The sequence below is a fragment of the Phodopus roborovskii genome, unplaced genomic scaffold (genome assembly GCF_943737965.1).
Source record: "Phodopus roborovskii unplaced genomic scaffold, PHOROB, whole genome shotgun sequence".
NCBI lineage: Eukaryota > Metazoa > Chordata > Mammalia > Rodentia > Cricetidae > Phodopus > Phodopus roborovskii.
This window is the reverse complement of record NW_026126480.1, coordinates 15416250-15436509: the sequence shown is the minus strand read 5'-3', so window position 1 is coordinate 15436509 and position 20260 is coordinate 15416250. Positions and strand designations below refer to the sequence as shown.

The 20260-nt window shown below is 38.6% G+C and overlaps 1 protein-coding gene and 1 pseudogene across 1 annotated transcript; both read right to left on the bottom strand.

The window, feature by feature from the left end:
* Positions 1 to 1828: 1828 nt before the first annotated feature.
* On the bottom strand, positions 1829 to 15823 carry LOC127227596 (olfactory receptor 51I1-like; annotated as a pseudogene).
* Positions 15824 to 18444: 2621 nt separating this feature from the next.
* LOC127227595 (olfactory receptor 51M1) lies at positions 18445 to 19398 on the bottom strand. Its single transcript, XM_051191977.1, has one exon. The coding sequence runs from the start codon at positions 19396 to 19398 to the stop codon at positions 18445 to 18447; it is 954 nt and encodes a 317-aa protein (XP_051047934.1).
* Positions 19399 to 20260: the final 862 nt, after the last annotated feature.

The window sequence follows — 20260 nt, the reverse complement described above, 5'->3', positions numbered from 1 at the left end:
AGTCTTCAGGTCCCCTCACCTCTGGGGGTGCTAATAGGTGGGACAGAGGTGGAGCTCAAAGGGTGATGAATGACTGGGCAGAATGGAAGGCTTAGCATGGGGTAGAAGTCATGAGCATGAATGAGCCTTTCCCATGGATAAGGAAGCTTCAGACCACCAAATAGGAAATAAAAACCTTATTAGATAAAAAAGAAACCATGTTCAAATTTTCAGCTTAAATTATTCCTCCACCCTGAATCTTGTGACAAACTAAGTTATTTAATGATAAAGCGTTTAAAAGCCATCCACTTATGAGTTTGAATGTATTTTACTGGCCATTACCTCCTGAATAATATTGATAGTTTATACAGTATGAAATTGGGGAAAATGTTTGAGATCTTTGTAATTTTAACAGACACCCCATGCATTCTCTTCTCTCTTTCTTCTCCTTTTCTTTCTTTTTTATCTTTTTATTTATTTATTTTTGTTTGGTTTTTCAAGACAGGGTTTCTCTGTATTGCTTTGGAGCCTGTCCTAGAACTTGCTCTGTAGTCCAGGCTGGCCTTGAACTCACAGAGATCTGCCTGTCTCTGCTTCCTGAGTGCTGGGATTAAAGGCATGCACCACCAATGCCCAGCTTCTCTTCTCTCTTAAAACAACAACAACAAAACCCCCAAAACAAAACAAACAAACAAAAAACTAAAAACCAAGTCTGCAAACATACCCTTCTAACTTCTCAGGTATTACCACAAATTTCCCATACATGCTTAAGATTAAAGCCCTCAAAGGCCTCCCAAATATTCCTGGGTTCACTTAAAATCAGGTTTACACCAAGACCACAAGTTCTTATTGATAAGTTGTAGTATTTATTTTTAGTTTAACCAGACTGCTTTCTCCCAGGATTTTTAGTATTTCATTAGAATGTAAATGAGAAAAGTGAAAAATTATTTTATGAGCCAATTGGTTTAACTAGGATCATATGTGTAAGCTCACTAGATTGGAACTATTACTGGAGTTTGGTGAAGTCATTGGTGAATATATCATTGGAGGCAATGATTCCTCTTCCCCTGAAATCCATCAGTAACAAGTAGCAGTGAGGGGTATATATGGGGATGTGTAGGAGGTCAAAGAGTTTGAGGGAGAGAGTAATTAGAACATGTTGTGTACATGTATGAAATTGTTGAATAGCAAAACAGCAAGGAAACAAACAAAAATAAAATATGTAAAAATTGTAGTCAATAGAGAAAGAATGGATAAACAAATAGAAGAGGGTGACAACACATAAAGGTCAAGTAAATCCCTCTCTTTACACACACACACACACACACACACACACACACACACACACACACGCGTGTTTATTCAGCCAGAAATTTCTTTGTTCGCTCACCAAGTACTAATTAAGTATCTGAAATATTTCAGGGACTACAGAGAACAGTGGATATATATGTGTCCTGAGAGAGAGAGAAAAAAGATAAAGCTCATGCCTGTGAGGCTTAAAACAGTCTTGGTTTGACAGACAATAAAACAAATAGTTTATGGATGACTACGTAATAACAGCTGTATTGCTAAAGAGAATTTTTCATTCATTTGTCTGTCACAAGGAAACAACAGACTGTAAATCCAGGCCAAATCTGGGCATCAGAACAGTTGGATTAAGAGCATATGAACAAACTATACAACTTAGACTGACACCTATGATGCATCAAATGTTTGATCCCTATACATTCATCAACATGAGATACTTTCAAGTTTTCTAGATTTGAAGCTAATAGTTCTTTCTCTCTTTCCACATTGCTTTTGGTGGTATGACTGGCTTAGGGGCCTCTCAGTGATGGTCTAGGGTCTGTTAATATTTTCTTTGAAGAAAAAGTTGTAGTAAACCTTGGTGAATCTGCTTGTTATTAGCACTGTAGATGATGGGATTGATCAATGGTGGTAACTGAAGATAGACATTGGTGAGGAGCAGACAAACAGTGGGTGCAGAAGGCTTCATGAAGCAATGTACCAGAGCCATGCTGATCATAAGCATGTAGTACACAAGAATCACACACATGTGTGAAACACAGGTGTTAAGAACCTTCCTCCACACCTCCCAAGAGGTAATGTTCAGTACTCTGTATAGGATCAGCACATAAGAGACAAACATGAGCAGTGAGTCCAGCCCAAAAGTGTAAGTCATGATACAGAGCCCCCAAATGCTGTTGGGACGAGTGTCCCCACAAGGCAGCTGTATTAGATCTGAATGCAGATAATAGGAGTGGGAGAGCACATTTAGGCCACAGAAAGGCAGAAGCTTTCAGAGAAACTGCAGGGTAAACATGAGCAACAGACTCTTCAGTCCAAGTATAACACTGGTACCAGCAATATGGGGCAGTTGGGATGACAGTATAGTGAAATGGGTTGTTGATGGCAATAAAGGGATCCATAGACATGGCTAGAAGGACTGATTCCATGATGGAAAATGAATGTATGGAGAACATCTACAAAAGACAGGCTTTGAAGCTGATTTTATTGGCACCCAAAAGAAAGATGCTAAGCACAGTGGGCAGGGTCAAAGGCCAGCATGGCTAGGAACAAGGACATAGGCTGGTGTAGAGAACTGTTTTTCCAGATCCTAGTCAGAATGAGGGTATTGCCCACAAAGGCTATCATATACATGAAACAGAATGGGAAGACCAGCCATAGTCACAATGCCTCCAGAACAGGGGGGCCAGTCAACTGAAAATATTTAGGGGGGAATTGACTGCTGTTTAACTTTTTCCTGTGCCTGACACCTGGAGACTTGGATTTGTTCAGGGCCAGGAATGCAATCTGACAGAAAAGCCAGCTTATTGTAGGTGAAGAAGACCTGATTTGCTTTGTCTGTTGTGTGTACCAATTCGTTACTCTCCTTCTATGGCATGACCGACTCAATGTGCCTTAGAAAATGTGGCATGACTCACAGGCAGCTATGTATCAAGAAGGAGATATGACAGGGAACTGTATAATTCACAAGTCAAATAAATTGTCTTAATAATCTTACTGTGTTTAACTTCTTTTTTCTGTTTTGGTTTTTTGAGAAAAGGATTCTCTGTGTAGCTTTGGAGCCTGTCCTGAAACTAGCTCTGTAGACCAGGCTGGCCTCAAACTCACAGACATCCACCCACCTCTGCCTCTCCAGTGCTGGGATTAAAGCTGTTTAAAGGTGTGTGCCACTACCTCCTGGCTGCACCACCACTGTGTTGAACTTTTTTTTTAAAAAAAAATCAATTTATTTTTTATTTATTTAATTTTTTCTTATTTTACATATTGATCCCAGTTACCTCTCCCTCCCACCCTCCAATTTCCCCTACCGTCCCCCTCATTCCATCCCCCATCCACTCTCCAGGGAGGATGAGGACTTTCATGAGATGTCTGTCAAGTCATTTGGGGGTAGGGCCTAGGCCCTACGCTAAGGGAGTTTCCCTCCATGGGAAATGGGCTCCCAAAGTCTGTTTGCACTATGGCTACATCCTGGTTCCACTGCCAGAGGTCCTATAGACTGCTAAGTCCTTCTAGCTAACACCCACATTCAGGGGGCCTGGTGTGGACCTATGTTGGTTCCCCAGCTGTCAAACTAGGATCCATGACTTCATACTTGCTCAGGTCAGCTGTTTCTCTGGGTTTTCCCAGTGTGGTCCTAACCCCTTTGTTCGTCACTCCTCCCTGTTTGAAACTAGATTCCAATAGTTTGGCTCAGCGCTTAGCTGTGGATCTCTGCTTCTGCTGCCATTAACTATTGGATGAAGGCTCTAGGATGATATTTAAGGTAGTCATCATTCTCATTATAGGGGAAGGGCATTTAAGGTAGCCTCTCCACTATTGTTTAGATTCCTAGTTGGTGTCATCTTTGTGGATTGCTGTACAATTTCCTAGTGCCAGATTTCTCTTTAAACCTATAATGGCTCCCTCTTTTGATGTGTCTCTTTTCTTGCTCTCTTCTATTCATCTCCTTATTCAATCTTCTTGATTTCTCATGTTCTCCTTCCCCTTTTGTTCTCCCCTCCTCTTTCTCCTACCTCCCTCTCCCCCCCCCCATGCTCCCAATTTGTTCAGGGGCTCATGTCTCTTTCCCCTTCACCAGGGGACCATGTATGTCTCTCTTATGGTCCTCCTTGTTTTCTAGCTTCTCTGGAGGCATAAATTGTGTTCTGGTAAATCATTGTTCTATGTCTAATATCCATATATGAGTGCCTAATATCCATATACGAGTGAGGACATACCATGTTCGTCTTTCTGTGACTGGGTTACCTCACTTAGAATGGTTTCTTCTAGTTCCATCCATTTGCCTGCGAATTTCAAAATTCCATTTTTTTTTCTTTTGAGTAGCACTCCTTTGTGTAAATGTACCACCATTTCTGTATTCATTCTTTGGTTGAGGGGCATCTAGGATGCTTCCAGGTTCTGATTATCACAAATAATGCTGCTATGAACATAGTTGAGCTCATGTGCTTGCTGTATAAATGTGTATCCATCCTTTCGGTATATGCCTAAGAATTGCTGGATCTTGAGGTAGACTGGTTCCCAATTCTGGAGGAACTGCCATATTGATATCCAAAGTAGCTGTACAAGTTTGCACTCCCACCAGCAATGGAGGAGTGTTCCCCTTTCTCCACATCCTCTCCAGCATAAACTGTCCTTGGTGTTTTTCATTTTAGCCATTCTGAAGGGTGTAAGAATGGTATCTCAGAGTTGTTTTGATTTGCATTTCCCTGATGGTTAAGGATGTTGAGCACTTTCTCAAGTGTCTTTCGGCTAATTTAGATTTCTCTATGGCAAATTATTAAGTTCTGTACCACACTTTTTAATTGGATTATTTGGTGATTTGGTGACTAGCTTCTTGAGTTCTTTGTATATTTTCGAAATCAGCCCTCTGAAAGATGTGGCGTTGTTTAAGATCTTTTCCTATTCTGTGGGCTGCTGTTTTGTCTTGTTGACTGTCTTTTGCCTTACAGAAGCTTCTCAGTTTCAGGAGGTCCCACTTACTGATTGTCGATTTTAGTCTGTGCTACTAGTGTTATGTTCAGGAAGTGGTCTCCTGTGCCAATCATTCAAGGGTAACTCCCACTTTATCTTCTATAAGGTTCAGTGTGGCTAGATTTATGATGAGGTCTTTAATCCATTTGGACTTAAGTTTTGTTTGTGGCAATAGATATGGATCTATCTGTAATATTCTACATGTCAGCATCCAGTTATGCCAGCACCATTTGTTAAAGATATTCTCTCTCTGTGTGTTTTTTCCCATTGTATAGTTTTAGCTTCTTTGTCAAAAAATCAGGTGTTTATAGGTGTGTGGGTTAATATCAGGGTCTTCAATTCAATTCCACTGTTCTACTTGTCTGTTTTGTGCCAATACCAAGATGTTTCATTACTATAGCTCTATAGTAGAGTTTGAATTCAGGGATGGTGATGCCTCCAGATAATCTTTATTTTTCAGGGTTGTATTGGCTATCCTGGATTTTTTTGTTTTTCCATATAAAGCTGAGTATTATCCTTTCAAAGTCTGTGAAGAATTGTTCTTGGATTTTGATGGAGGTTGCATTGAATCTGTAGATTGCTTTTGGCAAGATTGCCATTTTTACTATGCTGATCCTTCCTATCCAAGAGCATGGAAGATCTTCCTATTTTCTGGTATCATCTTTAGTTTGACTTGGCATTCTGTACATTTCTATTAATTTATGTTTATGTTTAATTTATACTGGTGATAGGAATTAAAAGAAAAAATACTTTAATTGTGCATAGAACTGGGTGAGAGATAAAGACCCAAATCTCATCTCTACCACTCAAAAAAACAGTCAAAGCAACTTTGGAAGTACATAATTATCTGGATTTGCCTTTAAAAAGTATCTTGTTGTAGTTCGTATATAATACCCTTTCAACAAATCCAACTATTATTAGAGAAGCAAGAATAGCAATAGTATCATTGATACAGATGAATCATTTACTTTTCCTCTAAGTATTATTCCTTAAGGACTTTTGGTTTTATTTATCTTGTATAGCATTTAGATTTTTCCAAGTTAAGCAGTTTCATAGTTGCCCTCAATTGTACATACTGAAGATACTAGCTTTGTATTTTTAGCTGAGATTCAACATAATTGATATTTTTGTCAAAAGTCTAGTATGATTGGAATAAGTGATTTGTTTTCTTGTTCTTTGTAACAAAAGGTGTCCATTCTCATTTCATTAAGGAACTCCTCTGAGCATTCAACAGCTTCAACAAAGGTAATTGGATAAGAAATTATTAACAGAACAGTTAAAATACTGGATCCCACCTGCCCATGGAAGGAAATGGGAAATGCTGGAAGGAAACCATTCTCCTCTATAAATGCAGATGGATGGAGGCAGATATGTTATAGGATATAGCCCAAACTTTGTGCGGTCATTGTACAGATGTACTACTCCCTTTAAGTAGATCAATATAAATGAAAGCACTTCTATGTTACAAATAGTTTGATGGGATGAAAGCTTGTGATGTCTGTTCACAACTCATTGATTTGACTTGTTACTGGTAATGACAAGTTTATTTCAATTTCAAAATGAAGATTTTTTTTACATTATGTAAATCCTATGAATTAGAAAGCACCCTCTTTGAAGCAGGGGTTTACTCTGTAGCCCAGGCTGGCCATGAACTCATGGAGGTTCTTCTGACATATACTACTAAGTATTAGAATTACAGGTGTGAACCACCTTTGTCTATATACTTTTGATGCCTTTTAAACTCTACCGTGAAGGATTAACTTCTGTGAGTCTTGTTAATGTCATGTCAGGATTACTTTGACTTGCCTTTCTTACACTTTCTTACATTGCTGTTGTTCTACTGATATTTACATTCCCTCACCTTCTCCTGTTCTCCTTCCCCACAACTCTCTTTTCCTTTTCTTTTCCCCTTTGCTGTAGTATGTTTTAATTGATGTTTTAATTTTAATTGATGAGAGATGAGAGGAGTACCTTTGCGATAAGAGTCACCTGCCATTCCACATGTCTCAGCATAAAGGTAACCTCTAGATTTGTGGTTTATCATATTTAACAACTGACACATATTTGGAGACACCCCAAGTGTCACTTTGTCATTTTGAGACTATATCCATACACCAGTGTATGTCATGAAGGGATAAGATGTTCATGATATGAGGACAGAAGAAATATAAAGTGTAGTAGGTATGTGGGGTAACTCAGAAAAAAAATAACAAGTTCAAGCTCACCTGTAGATTCCCCATCTGCCTTTCCCCAGTGGTTAGGACTTCCAGTGTAATTCCAGCCTTCTTGTGTTAACCCTTCACTGTGGTTGGCCTCAGTCTGGTGTTTAGCTCAGTAGATAGAGGGCCTTTGGTACTTCTATCATGATCAAAGAACTATGCCTCTCTTTCCACCTCCATCTTTCTGGTCAATAACCAGCTTTTGAAGATTGTCTTACCTCTGTGCCTACAGAAATAATTAGGCCAGAAAAGAGAGTCTCAGGGGTATTGTCTGGGGTTTAAAGTATGAGAAAATATAGAACAAGATGTGTCTTCATGTGCATGGCATTACATGCACAAAGAAGTGTGTGAGTTTATGTAAATATAAATCTCTCTATATATGAATATATGTGTACAAATACTTGTATATACATAATGGTTCTGTTCATGTAAAATCTTACCTGGAAGTTCATATAAATTTATGAACATGTATGAATAACACATTCAACCAAATATACAAGTATACCAATTAAATCTATACATGTTTATGTTTGCATGCAGTATATTTCTTTATATATGTAGATATTAATATAATATGTAAATATTATAAATAATATTTAAATATAAACATTTACAGGTCCCCTAAATACTTTGCTTATTCCATCTTCATTCTATTATAATATCTTAAACCTACTAAACAGAGTAATACATATGTCCTGTGGGTACAAGCATAAGTTGCCTTGTGCTAAAATCAGACAAGTACGTGTTAGAGAGCCAACTGGACTTGTGGCTTACAAGCAGACTTAGGGCTTCTTTACCTATATTAGGTCTTAAGAATGTGCTACAGTCATACAAAACCTACTTGCCTCAGGCTTGTCATATTTTCTGATAAATCTTCTTTCTATTGCTTTAATCATGGTTTTCAAGTTTTTCCTTGCTATTTTCTCCTTTTTTTTTTTTACATGTTCCTGTGGGAGTGGAATCCTTGTTAACTGTAACACTAATGATTTAGAGTCTTCTTCTGGGTCACCCAAATACTATTTGCAACCTATTTAAAGCATTGATAAATGTTAAAACGTGTTTGAGAAATTAGATGATTACATAAGATTGAGATGTCATAATCCTTATGGTTTTGAAGAATGAAGTTACTGTTGAGTCCTGGAAAAATCTATTAGGCACTCTCTTAAGTAACAGGAATCTCTGGACCATTAATGAACAGATCTTGGATTCATTTGGAGAGCAGATAATTGAATAGATAAACAGGAGATACTTTTGCTTCATATTTGGATTATAAATTAAAGCGATGAAGAGAACCCAAGGGTTTAAGTCTAATTCTGATAACAGACAAATCTACAGAATGGGCAGAAAAACCTAACAAAACAAACTAGAGACACCATTGAACACAATCTGAAGGAGGAAGGAGTCAGAAAAGAGAATCATTTGTAACTATAATATTTAGCGATTCAGTGAATGATGAAACCAGTTAGACTCAAGCAGATTCCCCCACCAGCAGCAGATACAAGTAAACAGGAAGAGGTCAGAGCATATTCTCTGAAGACTGTAGTCACCATTGCTATCAAAAGAGGGTAGCAGAGGGCTGCCTGTCAGAGTTGACCTGTCTTCTGAGTTACACTGTTAGCAGTGTTCCACTTTTACGTCACATACATGTCATGGGACACAGACTACAAGAATATGAGACATTTTACTTAAAACTGAAAGCTTGGCTTTATATGAACTGGCTTAAAAAATTGTTCCATACATGAAATTCACATCAAGTCTTTGGGTTTATTATGATGTTGTTTAGCTTTAGGCTGTTCTGGTTTTGTGCTTCCTTAAAAGCGAAAGATGCAGAGTGGCTCATTTGTCAAAACACACAAAACTGAGATGCTGTAAAACAAAGTCTACCAGGAAGGAGTTGTGCCAAAACATGACTAGTTGTTCTAGATATCTACACTCTTATTATTCAGTCATTAGGGTTTTTGATAATTATAAAGTTAGTGAATAAAATCATTTTGTACCTTATTGTGACATTTAGCTTTTTCAATGAAAACTTTAGAAACCTCCTAGCCACTGTTATCATATCTGCTGCATTCTTTAAAGTCATAGGCATTGCTATGGGCATTTATCCTCAAGCAAAAATTGATCCAGAGCATCAAAGAGCAGATCTGGTAACCATGTACTTGAAAAATGAGTTTTAACAAGAGACAGGCTCAGGAGAGCTTAGGTCAGCCTGGCTATGGGTTAAAAGTGAATGGGAAACACCATGAGGAAACAGCTCAGCCTTTGTTTTGGGGAAGAGAGCTATGTATTATTGCTCACTGGGTGGAAATACCACCTCTCAGAATACAGAAACAGAGAATTTATTTATTTTTATTTTATTATTTTTAATTTATTTTTTATTTTTATTTTACATATCGATCCTGATACCCTCTCCCTCCCTTCTCCCCTCTTTCTCCCACTCTCTCATCCCCCCCAACTACCCTCTCCTCCTGTCTCTCCCCACTCCACATGTAGGGTGATGCCCTCCAGAAGGGCTCATCTAAATCTGTCAAGTCATTTGGAGTAGGGACTAGGACTTCTCTCCTGTCTCTAGGTTAAGGGAGTATCCCTCCATGGGGGATGTGGGCACCAGTCCTTTGGGCACCAGAAATACATCCTGGTTCCACTGTCTGAGGTCCCTTAGACTGCTCAGGCCTTCTGGGTGAGACCCATGTTCAGGGGGTCTGAGTCAGTCCCATGCTGGATTCCCAGCTATCAGTCTGGGGGCCCATGAGCTCCTCCTTGTTTAGGTAAGCTGTCCCTATGTGTTTCTGCAGCCTGGTCTTGTCCTCCCTCTATGCATCTGGATTCCAGTTCAGTTCACTGTTTTGTTGTGGGTGTTTGCTTCTGTTTCCATCAGCTACTAGATGAGGGCTCCATGATGGTGGATAAGTTAGTCATTCATCTCATTATCAGGGAAGAGCATTTATGGTAGCCTTTCCACTGTTGCTCAAATTGTTAGTTGGGGTCAGTCTTGTAGATCTCTGGACATTTCTCTAGGTTCAGTTTTCTCTTCAAACCTATAATGGCTCCCTCTTTTATGGTCTCTCTCTCTCTCTCTCTCTCTCTCTCTCTCTCTCTCTCTCTCTCTCTCTCCTATTCCTCTCCTGACTTAATCTTCCTAGTCCCATGTGCTTTCCTCTCCTTTCCTTCTCTTTGTCCTAGATCCCTCTCCACTCACTGCCCCCCATATTTTATTATTTTTAATTGAAATAGAATTACATCACTTCCTTCCTCATTCACCCTCCATACCCCTGTTATGCTCCCTCAAACACCTTCTGTTCTTCCTCAAGTTGATTGCCTCTTTTCTTTTTATTATTATTGCTGTGTACATATGCATGCATGTATGTATATGCACACACATATGTATATACATATACATACATACATACATATATCTTGCTGAGTCTGTTGTTGAGGTTTAAACAATTCCTAAGCTGACCAGTTTGCATTGAACAAACAATAAGGGTGCTAATCTTGGGAAAAGGTAGTTCTCCTTCTCCCAGTAGTTAGTTGCCTGTAGTTCTTTGTTAGGAATGGGTCTTCATGAAATTTCTCTGTTCCATGTTAACATGTCATTGTTCTGGTCTTGTATACACAGCCATTTCTAGGAGAGACAGAACCAGAGAAATTTTACTCTCAGTGATCATCAGGACACTAGGGACAGTTACATGCAGTGACTTAACAGCAATAAGTCACTAACTCATTATATGTAGAATTGTCCACTTATGGACTTCCTGATGGCCAAAGGGAAGTAGATATTTGGTAGGCAATATTTTCCTGGCTACAATCCAATCCAGTGTTATTGTGAGGACCTCTGAAAAATCATAGTGTCCTATTGGAAGCCATATGGTATTTGTCAGGGAGGAACTCTAGTATTTGTCTGCTACCATAAATAGATGATCTTCTGCCCCAAACAGAAGCAATGTTAAAGAAAGATTAACAGTGAATTCATCATAAGTTTAGAAAACAAAGGAAATGATGGAGTTGTCATAGAATACTTTTGGTCTTGATACCATAGATAACAAGGATCATCAGAGATGATTAGGAGACAATGCTCATGATGATGTACCAGGGGCAAGGTATGATGCCCTAAGCTGTGTATAATGAAGGGGATAACACAGGCACATAGAAGCAGAGAACAGTCTGAGCAATTATAGATCATTGCAAATAATTCTTCCTTTCATCTCCCACTTTTATCTTCTTGCTGTTATTAGACACTCTCTACATGTCTATATGATCAGTAGATGAGGCAGTGCTCATCTTTCTAAACTCAGATCTTTTCAAAGAACCCCTGGTTTTCCCTACTCAGGGTTCAGGCTAAGACATCTTAATGTCCCTGGACATCGAAAGTTATAGATGCTACTTCTACTCACGCTAGGTCTTTAAAGGCACATAGTCAGCATTTACTGAGATTTCTAATTATCGCAAAGTACCAGATTACATAAGTGATCCTTGAGGATAAAGGGTCCTTTCTAACTGCCAACTTGAAATTAGTCACTAATTTACCTTAAGTTATAATTTCAGCATGCACAGGCACACTAGTTATCTTATACCTTTGTGCTTTTGTTGATATTAAATTTTTTCATGCAATATATTTTGATCATATTCTTCTTATGTCCTTTATCTCTCCAAAGTTTTGCCTTCTCAGAAATTGTCCAGGAGTCCTGATGGATCTTACACAACACAATTTTATTAGAAACAATTGGAACATTTTTTCTAAAGCAGACATTTCAACTGTACAATTTCAGTAACCTGATACAGAGGCAATAGTTGCCAAGCCTTGCCCTTGTTCTAACTAGTTCTCAGAACTCCAAAAGCAGGGCACTCAGGAAGATGTTTACATGGTAAGCCATGCTCTTCTCAGCTTTGGTGTCTGAAATAGTATTATTTACTTTCATACTTTCATCAGTAAAACAATTCATTGATGTTTTCTATTAAAAGAATAGATATGAAGTTTAATTAATAGTCTACATTTGGAAAATTTAGGACAAGGTCTGGAGAAGAAAAGGAAATATAAATGTATTTGTTGCTATTGCTCCTGATAAAGAACTGGTTCCTCAGCTTTACCTCTTTCAATCCACAGAAGGAAATTCCTTCTCTATTTTATCTAATGTGTTAGAAATCAGCAGATAGTGCCATTGAAGGTATGGTGACCTCCTGGAAGACTTGGATGTTATATGATAATTGAAAAAGAATTGAAAAGAAGATATTAAGGGAAAGTTTATAGTGTAAGCCAAGACAAATTAGATTGGGAGATGGGCTGACAAATGAGGCTCAGGAAAGGGTAAAGTCATAATCAAAGAAATGTATGGGAAAGTTGAGGAGCACATTGGTGGTCTTTATAAAAACATGTAAAATGTATATGTTATAATGGTGCCATTGTCAAAGAAACAGGAGATGCCAGGTGGCCAAGAAAGCAAAAGAATGCAAGTGAACCACTGAAATATGTGGAGAAAGGTATTAAAAACAAAAGGTTGAGTGATAGAGGGAAGGGATATTGTGGAACTTGTTGGAGGCTCTAAAGAACAGAGGATGCTAGAGACATGGGAAACAGGCATGGATGAAGAGCTCAGAAGATGGAGAATCAACATGTAGGAGAAATGCATATCATAAGATTGAGAGGAGGGAGCTGATGACATAGAGATATAGAGAGAGCATTTAGGAGAAGGGAAGGTTTCAGAAGAATCAAGAGAGCCCTGGGATCAAGAACAGATGGGGAATGCTAGAGGAGAAATAAGGAAAGGAGCAGAGAGGAAGTTTAGATGGGATGTGAAAAGAGAAAACTGTTGAAAATCAGCAGATAATAGAGGTGGAGAGGAAGACAAGCAGTAGAGAAATGGTGCTGTGAGCAGTCTAGGAGATCAGTGCCCGAGAGAGAGGAAGAGAGGAATCAGTCTTCTCATCTCAAGTGAACATAACATTGAAGAAGTACAGTTCTGCAGAGGAGAATGTCCTCACAGGAGGTGTGGTGTGATGGCCAAGGGTACTAGCTCCGGGATTAGACCAGAATTCTAACCACAGCTGCCTTATCTATTAACCCTGTGTTTAGTCACAACATCACTTAATCTCAATTTCCTCATCTGGAAAGTTGAAACAACTACACAAGTTTTGCAGATTAGCAAGTCATTCATATGCACTTTTAAGCTGTATGAGCTAGAACCATGTACGCAATCGATGCAGATTACTGGGTGCAATTTGTAATAATACATTCCCTTTTAAATTATTTCATATATTTTTCTCTTATATTCTGTATATGGATGTTTATATTATGGTATGCTGGTGGGAAAAGTCAGTGCAGAGCCTGACAATGGAGAGCGGGCACATCATATTTGGGAGCCTGGCACTTTTGAGCGTTATTTTGGACAAGCTATCTACATGGCTTCTTTCTTTGATGGATGGCTTTCACTCAAGTCTTACCTCCATTAAAGCAAAATGTTGTGGCTAATTGGACTTTAACAAGACATGATCTAAAATGTTGAAAGCTGTGTTAGTTAGGGACACAGTTATAGAGATTACAATCCCTTGTCTGCAGAAACACTTAATCATTACACTATAAAGAATAAGGTTGTAATAAGCCCAGATTTCTCTTCTTAAAATATCAGGGACAGAACAGGATCAGCACAGAACAATGATGGTTGCAAATTTGCTATCCTTCTAGGAGCTGCCCTATCCCACACTCTCCAAATAGTCTGCTGGATAAGATTTAACACTGAGGCCACTGGATTGGTTCCCTCTATCATAATCCAAACAGTCTTCAATATCTCAGGATTTCCTTTACATACAGCTTCTTTTCGGACCCTCAGCTTTCTCTTTCCTGTACCAGCTTCCTCTGGTTGATCCAGGATGATACACTGTGGACTACACTGGCATCTATAAGGTCCTCATGTTTCCTTTTTTGTAGTTTGGGAATCCCTGAGGATTCTGTTTAGATTGATGCATACTTTGCAAATACAAAACAATGTTAAGGCTTAGAATTCTGCCAAAATTAAGCCTGGGTGCCTCAGTTATCTTCAGTGGAAATGTGGTGGCCTTGAAGTACCAGTGGCCTAGATGTTTAAGTGAGCCAGGTAGTTCTTAACTCTCCTCTCACACAGCTTCCAACTTTTTCAGAAATTACATTAGTTGACCCTCAGCTTTTCCTCTCTACTTTCTTCAACACTCCTCTTGAGATCCCCTGGGTGATCATGTAATTACTAAAACTCATGCATTCATCAAATATCTAGAGATTTTAGGGCACTCAGATATTTGGACACAAAAATAATTAAGATAGATTCTCTGTCTTTGAGAAAAGAGGCATGCTCAATATAAAGACTGATTTGAGAAAGAATTACTTTCATTGGTTGGCAAAAGAAGGTTAAAACAGGAAGCACAAGTATTTAGAGGAGCCTCTTCAAAAATGGCCGCTCCCTTGTCAAGAGCTCACATGACAGATAATGCAGGAAATGTACAGAGGCTCTGAGTCATCACAAAGAAATACACAAAAGTTAGGTGATTTTCAATTTTTTGAACAATTATATTTTACTAATAGAGTGTTGCCTTCAAAAGCTTCTAGAATTCAAATGGGGAGGGATGGTCCACGTCATTTGCAATAGATAATCATTTGCAATAATAAATGTGCTTATGATAAATTTTGTTTGTTTGTCTTTTTAAATACCATGTCATAGTTAAAAACATAAACACTACCATCATATACAACAATGTCATATTCAGCAATATTGCGGGGAAAGTTATTTTGCCTCTGAGCCCCAATTGATTTGTCTATAAAATACCCGTTTAATACACCTATCTCACAAGATCATTGTCTAGTTTACATGATATATAGAACATTGTGGCCTTGTAATGATGCCTAGATCATAGTATATTGTTAAAATAGCTTCTAGCCTCAATAGTATATACTTGTAATACCAACTCTCAGAAAGCTGATAGAGGAAGACCATGAGTTGCAAGCCAGACTGAGATATAGGCCAGTCTCCAAATAAAGGTGCTATGTGGAAAATAGTATCATCAATTCAATTTTTTTTTAGGGAATCTAATATTGCTCTAAACTCAGTCTACTTAAAAGCTGTCAGTTTTTGCTATTCTTCTTTCTTCCACATTCTGATACAAAACTGAAAAATTCATAATATAGTATGGCAAAGGTATATCAAGGTTAAAGGGCTAATAGTTGGAACTTCTTTCACCAAAACACAACAGATCTTGAAACAACTGGTATTATTTGGAATGGTTTAAGAAAAGCAGTCTAATTAGACTGCACCTCAATTCTGGAATCTTATAATTTTTTTTTTCCTAAGACAGCTGGACATGGCATTACATGTCTGGAATCCAAGTCAGCATTGGAGAAACAGAAGTAGGAAAATCAGGAGTTCAAGGTAGTCCTGGGCTCCATGGCAAGTTTGAAACTAGTCTCAAAAGTTCAATAAACAAATAAATAAATGAAAAAAAAAAGAAATTCTAGGATAATTTTTTCCCACCTCTCTACAAGTGTCAGTTTCTCACTGGAGCAAAAATGTCTGTGTAATTTTCAGGTGACATTGAAAATAAAAGGCACTTAGCAGTCACTACATTGTCAGTGCTTAGTAAGTACTAATACATACCATCACTACCATTGTTCTCATCACCAACATCATCATGTGGGGCCTTCTAGAGTCTTTGCAAATTAGCTATTTTAGGCAATGCAACTGAGTTGTGATCTTTGGTAAATTTGTATTATGTTAAATATAATGAAACAATAAGATTATGTGCAACAATGCTTTTTTTTAAATTTAATATGTTTTTTCTTATTTTACATATCAATCCCAGCTCCCTCTCCCTCCAATCCTCCCATGTTCCCTCACTGGCCCCATCCCATCCCCCATCCATTCCCCAGGGATCCATGAGAGATCATCAAAGTCTGACAAGTGCCCCCCTCCCCCTGTGTCTCAAGGCTAAGGGAGTATCCCTCAACAATGTTTTTCTTAATGGGAATAAATGTTCAGAAAACCTGTACCTTCTGATTTTTCTGTTCATAACAATTTTTTAAAATCATTTTTGAAATAATTTCTTTTTCTTCAGGGAGAGTCTGGTTACTTGGCCAAGGTGAGTCTTGAACTCATGAACTTAACTGCTGTGGTTCCCAACATTTATCCCTATGCCTGCCTTCTACATTATTTTGTGGAAAATAGTTTCCTAGGTATTAAACATTATTTTAATAATCAAAATTTTATTCAATGGGTTAACTCATGTCTTTTGTAACATGTTTGACTTTGATATTTATATAGTTTTATTGTCACGAACAATATAACTATCTTTTTTTAGTAACTTAGAAGTTGTTCAGTGTGTCTAGGTGCCAGGGCTATTTTTGTGAACAGAGGTCAGAATAAAAAAAATATGTGTAAGGAGTATCTGCCTCTATAGATTCTGAAACTCAGGTTTCATGGAGTGTAAACAATTGGGATTATTACACAAATATGCATCTTCATAGGTATGTACTCATATGCATACATATACACATGGCATGCATATACATATGAATAGAGAAACAGTTTACCCATGTGCAAACACACATACACAGCACACACACACACACACACACACACACACACACACAAGACAGCACCCAGAAATTAAGAGGTCAGGATCTAGTGTATGACTCTTGGGAAGCTTTGTGCAATGTTTGATGTTTCTGGATCAACAAACTATTTTCTTTGACAACTGTCTCATTTGCTATCATTGATACTTATTATTGAAGATATATTACAAATCACTCATTGATTTTACTGAATATAGATTTATTAATGATAGAGGTATGTATAATATCTGCAAGTTGTTTGAATTAGTCTGATATCCCAATGACATACCCACACAATACGTAAATATACAAACCACACACTACTACTTGACAAATGTTAAACAAGGTAAATATGGGGTGCTGTGGAAGCCAAATGCATTGTCTGCTCTGTGTTTAGAAAACAAGCCCATCTTTTAGAAAGTGACATTAAAGTGGAGACTGAAAATGGGTTGTGATCAGTTGTGGTGGGACCAGACCCTCTGTTGATTTTGAGTTCATATTCCCTGAGAAATAGAATTGTGACCCAACAGATTGGTGGCAGTTTCCTTGCCTGAAACTGTTCCCTTGCACATCATTGTGCAACATCTCACAACCACCGCAACAAGAAGTACAGAGTGGCTTCAGTTAATATTGAATCCAGTTGCAAGATTTAAGGGATTAAAAGAACAAGCAAGATAAAATCATAGATGCTCAGAGTGGGGAGGAGGATCATTGTTATGATAATGCCTGAGGAAACTTGGAGGATTCTATGGCAGGTGAGGTTGGCCTAAGCAGCAACAAACATGCCAGGCAGACAGTGTAAAGTGAGAAGTTTTATTAGAAAGGGAAGGAAAGGGGGAAAGAAAAAGAGACAGAGGCAAAGACACACATAGAGAAGATGGAAGAGAAGAGACAGGAAAACTCCTGTCTGCCCCAGAGGAACAACAGGAAAGAGAGGAGTGGGAAAAGAGAGCATGAGTGGGCAGGGGTCTTTCTTTTAAAGGTGTCCTATGCACCTGCGTGCAGACTACACAACTGTGGAACCCTGGGCTGACCAGGGTGCTGCCTGAGTGCATTCATTCTGCCAGGTGATAAGAGCAGGCCATCATAATGCCTGAATCCTTACAGTCATTGTTTTCTATTACATGAAAGATCATAGGAGAACAACTTCGGGAAGTGTTGAGGAATTCTATTTAAAGTACTTTAGGGCAAATGTATCAGATATAGATGAATTGAGAGAACTTGAGTATTTGACAATAAGATTTAACCAGAATAGAGAGGAAGGGGACTCTGGCCAAGTAGAGAAGATGGGAACAGTCCCAAGGGGCCACGGAAAAGGTGTATTTCCTCAGGGAATTTACAACAAATCGCATTTGTTTATTACTAGGATCTACTCTGGATACTGTATTTATTCTTTTCCTTTTCCTTTTGTGTTAATTTTCATTTTGATATTTATTCTTCTATGTAACTTTTGATGCTACTCAAACCACAAATCTCAAACCTAGGAGGAGGCATCATAATTTCAGAAAGAGAAGATCCATGTTATTAAGCCTTAAGCCACAGCTTGAAAGAAAAGAAACACACATTTTATTTATGGTTGGGAGGTTGATGCTGGGAGGTATCAGGTGTTATAACAAACAGTAATAAATGTGATAGAGTTTTGACTTACTAGAATAATGGTATTCAGTGATGCATTTCTTTTCAGTATTCAGAATTGTCCTTTCTAAAGCCTAGGAGCTTTGTGATTGCCCTTCGGATCTCTTTGGTCTTAATACTATATATGACTGGGTTAAGCATGGGTGGTACAAAAAGGTAGATGTTGGCCATGAGAAGGTGCACAGCGGGTGGAGCATTCTTCCCAAAGCGGTGCACCAGGGACAGCCCTGTCATGGGCACAAAGAACACAAGCACAGCACAGAGATGTGAAGTACAAGTTTGGAAGGCTCGGATCTGCTCTTCTTGGGAAGCCAGTCCTGCCACGGTATACAGGATGAAGCTGTAGGACAGTGCAATGAGCACCAGGTCCAGCATCACAGTAAACACCACCAGTGATAGTCCATATAAGTTGTTGAAGGTAGTGTCTACACATGCCAAGTGTATCACTTCCTGGTGTAGACAAAACGAATGGGATAGGACAAGAGGTCCACAGTAGGGAAAAGCCTTCAGGAGGAGGACAATTGGGATAAGGGCTACAGGCCCCCTGAGAATGACACACAGGCCTATCCTGATCACCCTCTCACCAGTGATAATGACAGAGTACCTCAGAGGATGGCAGATGGCCACATAACGATCAAAAGACATGACAAGGAGCACTGCAGACTCCATGAAAGAAAAAGAGTGGATGCAGAACATCTGGATTTGGCAGGCTCCAAAATAAATGCTATGGTAATTGAACCAAAAAATACCCACAGTGGTGGGCAAAGTAGACACTGACAGTCCCAGGTCAGTGAGCGCCAGCAAGGAGAGCAGATAGTACATGGGTGAGTGCAGACGATGGTTTGTCTTAATAATCATCAGAATGAGACAATTTCCTGAGATGGCCACCAGGTACATCAAGAAAAAGGGGATGAAAATCCAGTGTTTAAAGGCTTCCAGACCAGGAAAGCTACTGAGGTAGAACATGGGACTAAATTGAGTAATGTTGGACAGGACCATTTATTAAGAAGTAAGAAGATATTGGGCTAGTCTTCCTCAAGGATGGAGCTGAAAATAAATGGATATTTCTGATTATTAATTAGTTCTTCAGCTTCATGAAACTCATATCTCTGTAAGGAAGTTTGCAATTATCTCTCCTTTTGCACCCTCAAACTCACTCATCTGTTCTATGCCTTTCACATCACATTATTAGAAATTTCTTTGATAAAATCTCTCTCCCTCTCTCTCTCTCTCTCTCTCTCTCTCTCTGTTTTTGTTTTGTTTTGTTTTTGAGACAAGGTTTCTCTACATAGCCCTAGCTGTCCTAGAATTTTCTCTGTTGACCAGGCTGGCCTCAAACTCAACGATCTGTCTGCCTCTCTACCTCTGCTCCAGAGTTCTGACATTACTTTTTAGCCTTTTCTACTGGATTTTTATCATACCCATTCCTTAACTATGGCTATTTTTATCCCTAGGCATTTTTGTTTTGGAATTATGATGATGTGTTGTGCAAAATACAGGGTAAAATCCATTTAAAACACTAAAGGAGGAAGAATAATGAAAAAAGAACAGACTTTCGAGATTGTGGGTTAGGACTGATCATTGACTTTAGGTACCTTATACAATCCCTGTTGAGCTATTGAGAGCGTAGACACAACAGTTAAATTACTAATAATTATGTCTAGAGAACTCTGATAATGGGAAAAGTCAGTATGTACTAAAGTTTGCAGTGACATGGCTTGGAAGGTGATTGGTGAATGAAATAAAGAGAAATGTGATGGTGCAGGAGATGTCATGGGAGTATACTGAAAGACTAAAAAACAAATGAAGCTGGGCATTGGTGGGGAACACTTAATCCCCAGCACTCAGGAGGCAGAAAGGT